A 12,938-nucleotide genomic window follows, 5' to 3' on the forward strand; every position below is an offset into this window, starting at 1 on the left:
AGGGCTGATCTTCCTCAAAAAAAAAAAGAAAAGAAAAAATTAATTGTGGCTATTTTATTTCTTTTTCTTTCCATTTTAGCATAAAAAATTAAGTTCAGCAGTTGTTTTTGGAGGAGGAGTTGCTAGGTTGATAACAGAAAAAAATGAAGAAGAAGATAGTTTCTTTTCAGCTCCTGGAACTTGTGTTGTTGATGTAGGAATAACAGATTCACCGAACTTAATTCCTGACTCTCAGAAAAAATGGATTCATTCAATTATGGATATGCTCCAAAGGTAGAGAATTATTCTTTGTTAGTAAAAAAATAAGCAAGTAGGTGATTTTATATCTAAGTTGTTGCACTCCACATAGCAATGTAAAAGTATATATAAGAATTATAAAGATTTTATAATGTCTGGTACTTGAAAATTTATTATGACTTAGTATGTTAGAAATAGAATATCTTTATTCATGACAATTTTACCTCAATATTTATTTTTTGCTGCTTTTTTGTTACTTTAATAGAATTTGTAGAATTTACCTCTAAATTAATAAAGTAGTATTTGTTTTTCTGTAGAACATGTAACGGTTGAGAAAGTTAAAACTCAAATGTAAAATTTTTTTCTGAAACTGCCTAGAGCTGAAATGTATTTGTCTTTTGATGATTATTAGCCATTAAAAATGCATATAAAAGGGGCTGGCCCCGTGGCCGAGTGGTTAAGTTCGCGTGCTCTGCTGCAGGCGGCCCAGTGTTTCGTTGGTTCGAATCCTGGGCGCGGACATGGCACTGCTCGTCAGACCACGCTGAGGCAGCGTCCCACATGCCACAACTAGAAGAACCCACAACGAAGAATACACAACTATGCACCGGGGGGCTTTGGGGAGAAAAAGGAAAAAATAAAATCTTTAAAAAAAAAAAAAATGCATATAAAATTTTTTATCTATCTTATATAGGCCATTATGGGAAAGTGGGAAAAAATATCAGCTATCTCAGAATAGTATTTGTAGTGGAGAGGGAGAGTGTGAGAGTGCTAAATCAAGGGATTTTTTTCCCAGACTCTTTGTTGGTGTTAATAGTCTTAGCAATGTTGAAACCAAAATGTATTGTAAAAATATCAAGCTTGGCAGTCATTTGACTAAATTTCTTTCAGCTAACAAAAAGTGAGGGCCTAGGGCATTTATATGCCGAAAAAGTCCATAGCTAGCTCCCCACAATATTCATTTTTCCTGTCCCAGGAGTTCTGACCAGGGAGATTTTTTTTTCCTTTTTTCCTTTTTTGCTGAAGTAAAAAGTAAAATTTCAGTCATCTGTCCCATGTATCTTTTACTTAAATGGAGATGTATTAGCTGCTATGAAAAGAAAATCCCTGTGTAACAAAAACCATTTTACTACTACAGCCAAAATTTACTGTGGTTCTAGTATGTTTTAGGCACTGGGAGTATAATGGTAAACAAGATAGCCATGGTCCCTGCTACTATTGGAGCTTACTTCTAGAGGGAAAGACAGATAAAGAAAGGTAAACAGATAATTACAAATGTGTATAAAGGAAGCAGAATAACAGGGTAGACGGGAGAAGTTTATTCTAAATAGAAAAGGCCTCTTCGAGGCAACATTTTACCTAAGGCTAGTTTTTCAGAGAGCCAGGCAGAACAGCAGCAATAATAGCTACACTTATGTAATACCATATAGTAGGTCCTGTTCTGAGAGTTTTACGTATGTAAAGACATTTAATCCTCACACAACCCTATGTATTATTTACTGTTAAGATCCCCATTGTGCAGATAGGGCACAAGGGGGTTTCAGTAGAACACAGGGAGTGAGCATGGGAGCCAGGATGTGAACCCAGGGAGTGTAGTTCCAGAGTCTGTGCTCTTCACCATTACGTCTCACTGCCTTTCATATACAGAGATCCCAAGGTAAGAAAATAGCTAGAGTGGGAGATTGCTCAGAGGCTGGTGCCTTGATCATGAGGGGACATTTGGGTCTGTGGTCTTTGGCCCCTGTTACAGTTTGGTTTTGGAGGGAGGAAAATTTTTCGGTTTGGGAAAGACTGTCACTTAAAATAACAACTGTCCACTTAGTCCAAGCCCTTGATGGCCATTGAAGGTGCAGTTTATATCAAGCAAGTGGCCAGTAAAACCAGCTATTGATTGAATTTCAGACAACAGGGCAACACTGGGATTGGTGCTGTATTGATTAGATGTCAGAAGTGGGTATAGGATGTCAGTGGTTAAGATTAAATATCTTCTGAAGAAGGATAGAAGTCAGTACATCCCTGAACTATAGTAAATAGCACACATTCATTTTGTTCACTAATTATGTAATTAGTTCTTTTTAATTTTGTAATGTGTCTGAGAATCTGCCCCCCCAAAATACAAGCTAGATCCTTAAAAACAACCTACCTTACTGTATTGTATCCCCTAGCCCAGTTTCCCCCTACATGGGATAACTATCATCCTGATTCCTGTGCTTATCATTTACTTGCTTTCTTTTATATATAGTTTTATTGCTTGTTTATGTATTCCTAAAATGCGTGTGTGTGTTTGTGTGTGTGCGTGTGTACTTTTTAGTTGATTTAACTTTATATTATGGTCATCATGCTACATGTAATCTTTGGAGATTTTTCTCAATGTTATATTGCCAATATGAATTCATCTGTTTTGTTGCATGTTGCTGTAATTTGTTTGTTTTGATGGTTTCATTGTGTGAATATACGACACTTTGTTTGTTCACTCCCCATTGAAAAAAAATCTTGTTTCCAGATTTTTATTATTGTAAACACTGCTAGCAAGATTATTTTTGTATGTTTCCTGTTGGTACTTGTACAGGATTTTATTTAGGGTATATTACCAGAGTTAGACCTGCTGGATCATAGGTTATGTGAATGCTCAACTTTAGGAGGTAGTATCAAACTGTTTTCCATTTTATACTCCCACCCACATTAATATGAGAGATCAAGTTAGATGCACATCATTTTCAGCACTTTATCATTTTTGCCAAATGAATGGATATATAATCATATCTTGTCATTTTGATTTGTATTTCCTTGATCACCAGTGATGCTTAACATTTCTTCAAACATTTGTTGAACATTTTTCCTCTTTTGTAAAATAGCTGTTCATGTCTCCTGCTCAATTTTCTATTGGGATAATTGTATTCTTTTTTTTTGATACAGATTTCTACAGTTTTATGTGTTATCCTCGTGTGTGTTTATATTTAGTTCTATACAGTTTTATCACATGTGTAGGTTCATGTATTCACCACTGTGGTCAAGATACAGAGCAGTTCCATCACCACAAGGATCTCTCATGTTGTAATTTTATAACCACACCCACCTCCCACTCCCTGTCCCTGGCAACCGCTAATTTGTTCTCCATTTCTAAAAATTTTATCATTTAAAAAAAATGTTATATAAATGAAATCATAAGCATATAACCTTTTAGGATTGTCTTTTTCACTCAGTATAATGCCTTGGAGATTCGTCTAAGTTGTGTGTATCAATAGTTCATCTTTTTTTATTGCTGAGTAGTATTCCATAGTATGACTGTACTACAGTTTGTTGAGTCATTTGCCTATTGAAGGACGTCTGCGTTTTTCCAGTTTTTGTTACAGATAAAGCTACTGTGAACATTCATGTACAGGTTTCTATGTGAACATAAGTTTTTATTTCTCTGGGATAAATGCCCAAGAGTACAGTTCTTGGATTCTATGGTAATTGCATATTTGTGTGTTCTTCTTTTTGATTTGTTAAGTATTCTTTCTATATCCTTGATGTTAATCCTTTTGTCAGTTATATGTATTGCGGAATCTGTTACCACTTTGTAACTTTTTACTGTGTTGAATGAAAACACTTAATTTTAGTAGACTAAAAATTAAGTCTTTTATTTCAGTCAGTGCTTTTGTATTTTGTTTAAGAAATCTTTTTCTGTTCCCAAATCAAAAAGATATTCACCTGTATTTTTTACTAACTTTTTACTAGTATTTAATGTTTGTTTTTGAAATTTGTTTTTAGTCTATCTAGAATTGATTCTGTTTTATACCAGAGTTCCATACATGCATAAGAATGTTTTTGGCTTTATTCTGTTACATTGATCAATATGTCTATCCTTGTATCAACACCAGATTTACCACTTTGTCTTCCTTCATTACTATAACTTTAAGTCCTTATATCTAATAGGACAAATCTCTTTCTGCTCTTCTTCAGACGCATCCTGGCTATTGTTGGCTCTTTATTTTTCCATATACATTTTAGAATCATCTTTTCACAAACCTTGTTGGGATTTTGATTAGGAATTCCATTGACTCTACAAATCAATTTGGAGAGAATTAACAGTATTTATAATTTCTCTGTAGAGATCTTGAATACCTTTTATTAGATGTATTCCTAGGTTACTACATATTCTCTGGTAGATATTGTATCTCTGATAGGTATAATATAAACATATGATATTGTCTCTTTAATTGTATTTTCTAGTGGTTTACTATTGATAATATACAAATTTAGCTGACATTTAAATATTAATCTTATATCCTGCCACTTTCCTAGACTTACCTTTTATTTCTAATTTATCTGTAGTCTTTTTTTGTATAAATCATATCATCTGTAAATAATGTTTCTATCCTCCTTTATTTATTTTAAGGAAGATTAGCCCTGAGCTAACTACTGCCAATCCTCCCCTTTTTGCTGAGGAAGACTGGCCCTGAGCTAACATCCGTGCCCATCTTCCTCTACTTTATATGTGGGACGCCTACCACAGCATGGCTTTTGCCAAGCAGTGCCATGTCCGCACCCAGGATCCGAACTGGCGAACCCCGGGCCGCCCAGAAGCGGAACGTGCGCACTTAACTACTGCGCCACCGGGTCGGCCCCCTCTATCCTCCTTTTTAATCCTATGCCTTTGATACCCCTCTCTTTCTTTTTCTGTCTCTCTTTCTTTGTTTTGTACCAGCTGGGAGCTCTAGAGCAGTGTGGAATGGAAGTGGTGTTAGTAGCCACATTCATCTCATTATTGACTTTAGAAGGAATGCTCACAATGTTTCCCCATTTAAGATGATGTAATGTCTGTATAACATTATTAAATATGTATTTAAAATGTTTTTATTTTATATAGCTAATCTTTATAATTAATTTTCATAGTATAATTACAATTTCAAGAACAGTAGGGTAATACAATATCAATTTTGAGTTGCGTGAATTTTAAGTAGGTATATGTGATCACTTGGTTGTAATATTTCAGGTCTTTTCTTAGCATAATATTATTATAATTGCACATAGTTGAGCTTTATTTAAGTTAACCCAATGCATACAGAAAACAAATGTTAAGCATTTGAAACACCTTTTAGACTACTGCAACCAGTTAAGATACCTTTATAATAAATGTTAAGTTTTCTAGCTCTTAAAATTTGAGGTGTAGTTTCTATACTGTGTTATTATTAAATTGTATTAATTATCTTTGTTTTATAAGTCATTAGTCACATTATAAAATGACATAAGTTCACCATAAGATTCCTTTAATAAAATTCCTTAATACATGTAAATTTGGTAAAATCATTTGATTTACTAAACTTAAAATTATAGCACATGTATAGATGTAGCTTATATACGGTTCTTCGTACTTTTTTCTCACCTTCCCCTTCTCCCCTCTTCTTCTTTCTCGTGAGTTTTATCTTAGGATTCCAGTAATCATAGATTTGCTTATAAAAATCTGTTTTATTGTTTCATTTGGGTATTAGTGTTTTCTTCTTATTCTGAAAATTATAGACTTTTAATACTGGAAGGGTCTGTATCCTTTTCTCTAGACCTTTATTTTACAAATGAAATCACTGAGTTACTAGAAGGTGGTGAACTTGCTCAATGTAATGTTGCTCCAGTGAGTAAGCTAGTATTCTGTTTTTGAAATTCTCTCCATACCATAAAATGGCAGTATCTCTTTAGAGGAAAAAAAAAAGGATATATTCATTTTGACATCATCTTAATAAAAGTTGTTAGTTTTAATACATTATCATACTTAAACTATTTTATTCTAATAGGCAGGGTCTCAGACCTATTCCTGAAGCAGAGCTTGGATTGGCAGTTATTTTCATGACTACAGAGAATTACTGTGATCCTCAGGGCCAGCCCAGTACAGGTAATTAAAGCATTATTTTATTGATTCTTTAGCAGCTTTATTTGTTATGTAAATTGATGATAGGCTGTATGCACATTGCTCGATACTTGCCAGGGGTAACCATTTTCACCATATTTTAAAACTCATCTATTTGTCCATTCATTCATTCATTCATTTATTTGATAAATATTTGTGGCTGCCTTGTACTAGGCACTGTTCTAAGTGCTGAAGGTACAGTGAGACAAAGTACACAAGATACCTATTATTCTAAAGGTCAGGATTCAGACAGTTAACAACCAAACACACACATCTTATAAGTTCTCTTAGGGCCAAGTACTAAGAGAAAGCTAAAACAGGGTGATGCAATAGTGACTGGGAGCAGGCTATTTTAGATTGGTGCTCAGAGAAGGTCTCACTGAGGATGTAATATTTGACCCCATGCATGCTGAATGACAAGAAAAGGCAGCCATGGGAGGATCTGGGTAGCAGAATTCCAAGTGGAAGGAACAGGTCACAATGGCATCTGCCTGGAGCATGGATTCCAGGGTTCCAAAATGGAAGTGAGCTTTCTATGAGTAGAATGCTATTGTGGAGGTCCAGGTGAGAGAGAGCCTGGTGTCTTAGACCAGAGTGGTAATAGTGGATGGAGATGCAGAAAAATAAACAGATTCAGGATGTATTTTGGAACTGGACCCAGCAGAACTTGTCTGTGGAAGAATTAGAAACAACTTCTAGTTTTTTGGCATGAGTAACTGGTTGGGTGATGATGCCATTTACTGAGATGAAGAATGCATATTATAGTCATCTCAGTGTTGACTATCACAAAAGCCATTGTACTCAGAGGCAGCAACTATTATCCCCTTGTTATTTTCCCCTACTTTTCTTGAAAGTAAGCTGATGTTGCCATCGTGAAGATGGTTCATTTATTCTTTTTTACCTTAGATATTTTTACATTTGTTCTCTCTAGTAACTTTTCTCTTCTTTGCCTGGCTATCAGAGTATCCATTCTATACTTTGTATACATTTATTTGCCTCCTGGCTTCTATCTATAGTTAGTTGTCAGCAGTTATTGGACTTTGGCTAAAAAATACAAGTTAGGACAGCACTACGTCGTTATACACCCCAGCAGGTATCATTCACATTATGGCCTACTGAATGGCATCTGTGGAGTTGGACAGTGTACCTCTTGACTAGCTATACTCTGCAACACAGGTTTTACAAATTAGGTAAGTGCTCAGCTAGATTTTGGAAGGAGTAAGCCCTTAGAGCCTAATGACCAGGAATTGATTAGATGTGTAGGTCATTAGTAATAATGATTGCTAATAATAACTGCTCTTTCTTGAGTTTGCAGAGACTTTACATATGTCATCAAAATTTAATCTGCAAAACAATCCTTTTAAGATAAATGATATCATGTACATTTTATAGATAAGGGAACTAACATACAGAAAGGTTAAGATTAGCCAAAGGTCACATAGCAAATAATTGGATTCAGATTGGCTCGTAAGTCAAAGCTGTTAGGATATTATTACACTGCAGTGCATATTTTGATGTGTAAAGTTTTGGGAAGTGATGGTGTAGAGGTAATGGGAGCAGATGTAACAGGATTGATGTCTCATAAATTTGACAGGTTAGTATTTTAATATTTGCATAAGAATGTTTATTCATCTGATAGCTCTTCCATTTCCCACTGAGTACACTAAGTATGTTTCTGTCTGTACATAGGTAACCTTCAAATACAGTTTTAAGTGATGGGGAAGTTTCCACCATGTTCAAATAACTTGTTTTGGTAGAATTGTGATATGATGAATATTTCTCCAAAATTTACGACTAGCATTCCCAGAATTTGTCCTTAAAGTGAAAAGCTAAAGACCAACTCTTCAGCCTTTCTTAGAGAATTACTTTAATGTGGATACCAAAGGAGAGCCATATTCTTGGAGAAGCTGTCTGTTAGAGACCTGCACAACCTTTAGAAATGGCATGTGCCAAAGATATTATTTTGTTGACAGTGGATTTCTTTTCTGTTACAGAAAAAAAAAAAACCTATTAGTAATTTCAGATTTTAACAATATTACAAAAAATGTATTAAAAAAACAGAATTGTTGGGTCTAAGAGAGTAGCTCCCCTTGTCTCAGCCCCAATTTGGGAGAATTGGCCTTTGTTTCTGTTTTAGAAAACTAGTTCTCAACTATATATATATGCTTCAGAAACATTTTTTAAGGCAAATTCACGTTCTCTGTAGTTCAGAATATTCTGGGGTGCAGCCAAGGCATCTGGGTTTTGTTTTTTGGGTGTTTTTGGTTTGGTTTGATTAATTTTTAGTTCGTGTTTCTCATACAAACCCCAAGAACCACTGGCTTAGAATATCTAGGGAAAGACTGAACTAGAGAGGAGTCCTCTTTTATAAATGTGGAACAGGCACTCAGAGTACACAATTCAGTCATTTTTTATTCTTAGTAGACCTGAAATTTTCCCTCTCACAGCCGCTGCCCTATTTGAACCCTGCATGTCTTTCTTTCCTGAGGGCTGTTATAATTGCCCCGAGTAATGGTCCTGCCCCCATATTCATCTCTACAGTTAATATTTCACTTTGCCTCTAGACTCACCTTCCCTTTTCTTAAAAGGTTTTACTAGCTCTCATTATCTATAGAATAAACCCCTAAGCCCTTTGTCTCAACTTCCAAGCCATCAATTGGTTAGCTACAGCCTATCTCTTCCCATCCTCATCTTTTTTTTAACATGTGCCTTATTATGTATAGTTCCTGCACTCCTTCACCTTGCTCATCATGGTCCCTGTTCCTAGAATGCCAATACTACTCTTCAAAATCTGACTCATTCTGCAAATGCTCACCTCTTTCATGAAGTTTTTCTTTGTTGTTTTGTCTCCCATAACTTTCCTCCAAGTCAGGATTATTCTGTATTCTATACCCCAGTATTGGTTGATTTTTGTTTTTGTTTTTGTTTTTTGTTTTTGCATTCCAGTTAGAGTTTCTTCCTACTTTGAAATATAACCAGTTGTTTTCATGCCTCTTTCAGCCAATAGATTGATTATAAGCGCTTAATAATTTTGGATTCCCTCACAGCACCAAGCACAGTGTTCGTTTGTAGTATGACTCTTTGCTTAATTGAACTAAGTCATTGGTACACAAGATTCTTTTTGCCACTGTGGAGCAACAAAATTTTATCATCCACTGTTGGAAGTGTATTTATGGCTGAAAGAGCTTAGAGATCATCTGATCTGTCTTTCTATTAAAATGTAGGAGATCTCAAGGCTGAGAAACATTAAGGTCCCATAGATAGTTCATGGCCAAGCCAATCTTAAAATCTGGGTTTTCTGACTACTAGACCAGTGCGTTTTCTATTGTATTATTTCATAAAGAAACAAAATCATAAGGAATTGGTAAAAATCTACACTGTCTTGAGTAGTATTACTTCTTGCACATATTCATGGGTAGGTGTGTGGATTCTAAGCCATAGACATCCAACTTAAAAAAATTTTAGAACACAACCAGTTTTGGGGGAGCAGAGTGAATGCATGCCTCCTTCCCTCCCTTTTTCCTTTCCTTTCTTTTGTCCTTTCTGTTCGTATTCATTCATTTATTTATTCCACAAGTATTTATTGAATATTTGTTATATACTTGTAATTATTCTAAACATTTGGAATAAAGAAGTGAGCAGATCAGAGCAGATCTCTGCCCTCATGATATTTTTGGCTAGGAGAACATTGTAAATAATCTTATTGTTGACAAACCTCAGTTTTTCTGGGTTGTTAGATTTGATTTATAAATTGTTTCTTTTAGTGATTATGTAAGCATTTGTAATTATCATCTTTTACAAACTTCTGTGGAAGCCAAAATAAATTTTAGGGATATATGTGTTTAAGGAAATGCCAATGAGCTTCTGGGGTGGTCATGTAAGGAAAACGGCAGAAGTCATTTAAATACTTGAATTTAAAATCAGTAATAAGCATTTATTAAACACATCCTATGTCATGAGGGCCTAACAGATTGATAATTTAGCTTAGAGACTTGAGAAATGTCAACTTTTAACATTTTCAGCTAACAATTTAATTCCATTAACTTATTTTTATCCACTATATACCACACATTGCTCAGGGACTGAAGATATAGAAATGAGCAAGACTTGGTCCCTCTTGTCAAGAAGATTCCAAGTCTAATAAGGGAAAGTTAACAAGTAAGCCAGTGTAGTATAAAGTGATGATAATGGTAACAGCTACACTTGCATAGTGCTTACTGTGTTCCAAGCATTTTTCTAAGTGCTATCTTTATATCAATTCATTTTTCCCTCAGAACTTGTGAGGAAAGTATTATATTTATCCCCATTTTATAGATGAGGAAACTAAGAGAAGTTAAGTAACGTAACACGTGTCACACAATTAGTGATAGTGTGTTAAAAGTTTATGGAGTGATGTAAATGGTGGGATGGGAGCTAAAAGGAGGGGCACCTAATTCAGTGCGGGAGGTTGAAGAAAAGTATGCCAGAAGAATTAAATTGAATTAAATTGCTTGCACTTGAATTAAATCGCTGTTCTAGTAAATAAAATGATGAAATAATCATGGTTTTCTGGAATAGCCACAAAATTTGTCTAAAACTGTTTATGTCTTCTTTTCAGATATTGTGTTCCTTCTAAAAATAAAACTCACATTGATTTTGATTTGTGTAGATGATAGGGTAGTTATACTTTCTGTGAGGAAGAAATGTGATTTTTGGGTCTGCTGACTTAAAGCATAATTTGAATTAGAATTTAAGTTGGTTCTATTTTTATTTAAGTTAATAATACTTCACCACGAAGGATGTGATGTATCTTTAAAATGATTTGATTTAGATAAGCCCATCACAGATGCCAACAGGCTGCTATAGGTGATTTTGTTAAGTATTTGTTGGCTCTACTGACTGGAGACAACCGTGTGCTGTATTGCCTAGTTAATTCCCTCAGCATGGCAGTCTAACAGTTTTAAGTGACCAAATGTTCATCTCGTGTCTAGCAGTTGTGATTCTTTCACTTGTGTGATTTTCAGGATTGAAGACAACGACTCCAGGGTCAAGCTTTTCTCAAGGCTTGTCAGTCAATGAAAAACTGATGCCAAGCGCCCCAGTGAATACTACAACATATGTAGCTGACACAGAATCAGAACAAGCAGATACATGGTACAACTTCATTGTTAATGAACTATTGTTATTTTTCTATCAATAAATTAATAGTATATTCAAGAAATAAAGTCAGTGCCTTATCAGGTCATCTCTTAGGAGATAAGCATGGGAGAGTGGGATGCCAGGGAAAATAATATTTTAGGACAGGGATCAGCAAACTTTCTATAAAGGACCAGAGAGTAAATATTTTTGGCTTTGTGGGCCGTCGATTTCTGTCACAGCTCCTCATCTCTGCCATTGTAGCATGAAAGCAGCCCTAGACAACATGTAAGTGAATGAGTATGGCTGTGTTCCAATAAAACTTAATTTACAAAAGCAAGTGGCAGGCCAGATATGGTCTGCAGTCCATAGTTTACCAACCTTTGTCTTATGATAATTTTTTTTTTGTTCCTTGCAAATGTACAGGGAAGACTATAAAGAATTATACTACTTTATTTGTGACTGGTAAAATAAGTTTTAAATAAATTTGTTTGCATTATATGATGTTGCCTGTATTTGAACATTACTTACGGGGTCGGCCCAGTGGTGCAGTGGCTGAGTTCACATGTTCCACTTCTTGGCGGCCCTGGGTTCACTGGTTTGGATCCCAGGTGTGGACATGGCAATGCTTGGCACGCCATGCTGTGGTAGGCATCCCACATAGAAAGTAGAGGAAGATGGGCATGGATGTTAGCTCAGGGCCAGTCTTCCTCGGCAAAAAGAGGAGGATTGGCAGCAGTTAGCTCAGGGCTAATCTTCCTCAAAAAAAAGAGAAAAAGAACATTACTTACAATTTTGGAGATACTTATATGTGTCTGTCTGGCTATCTAAATAATTCATGTTTGTTCATAAAGATAGTTTTTTAGTGGTTCTCTATTTGAAAAGGTTTTTTTTTGTTTTTGGAGTTTTTTTGAAGAGCAAAGCTAGTTCATTCATATTCTATGATATTTTTCATTTAAGACAGTATATTTTATTTTAAATAATCCATAGTGAACTGTTCATATTGAAAGATACTTATTATATCACTGTATTAGACCATATTTAAATTTTTACTACACCATGCTTTATATTAAGACCAAGTAGAACTTTTTAAGAGAAACTCATGTTTTGAAATTGTGAAATAAGAATAACAGAGGCAGTGTATATTCAACCATACATAATAGAACTGTGTGTTTGTTTTTAAAGAATTTTTCTGGTCATCTAGAGTTCTACTCTAGAGACTGCCATCTGGCTGGAATATAACCATATCAGTTCATCTAAAGTGATCTAAATACCCCATTATATATGATGCTGGAATGATAGGTTATTCTTTTTCTGACTTTCCGTCTTTTAATAATTTTTATGCCTGGCAATAATTTAAACTTTTTTTTTCTGCTTTCTCTCCCCTAATCCCCTTGGTACATAGTTGTATATCCTAGTTGCAGGTCCTTATAGTTGTGGCATATGGGACGCCGCCTCAACGTGGCCTAATGAGCAGTGCCATGTCCGCACCCGGGATCCGAACCCTGGGCTGCCACAGCGGAGCATGCAAACTTAACCACTCAGCCCCGGGGCTGGCCCCTAAACTTTTTTTTTTTTAAGATTTTATTTTTCCTTTTTCTCTCCAAAGCCCCCCAGTACATAGTTGTATATATTTTTAGTTGTGGATCCTTCTAGTTGCAGCATGTAGGATGCCGCCTCAGCATGGCTTGATGAGCGGTGC

At 35.3% G+C, this 12,938-nt stretch overlaps 1 protein-coding gene across 2 annotated transcripts in view; it reads left to right on the forward strand.

The window, feature by feature from the left end:
• NBN (nibrin) overlaps positions 1 to 12,938 on the forward strand; it is a 45,478-nt gene that overhangs the window by 12,448 nt on the left and 20,092 nt on the right. For both annotated transcript variants that reach the window (XM_046642246.1, XM_046642247.1), the window contains exons 7-9: positions 80 to 273; positions 6,009 to 6,106; positions 11,125 to 11,254. In XM_046642246.1, the coding sequence (XP_046498202.1) occupies positions 80 to 273; positions 6,009 to 6,106; positions 11,125 to 11,254 (422 nt within the window). The remainder of the gene's footprint in view (positions 1 to 79; positions 274 to 6,008; positions 6,107 to 11,124; positions 11,255 to 12,938) is intronic.

The sequence above is a fragment of the Equus quagga genome, chromosome 16 (assembly GCF_021613505.1).
Source record: "Equus quagga isolate Etosha38 chromosome 16, UCLA_HA_Equagga_1.0, whole genome shotgun sequence".
Classification (NCBI taxonomy): domain Eukaryota; kingdom Metazoa; phylum Chordata; class Mammalia; order Perissodactyla; family Equidae; genus Equus; species Equus quagga.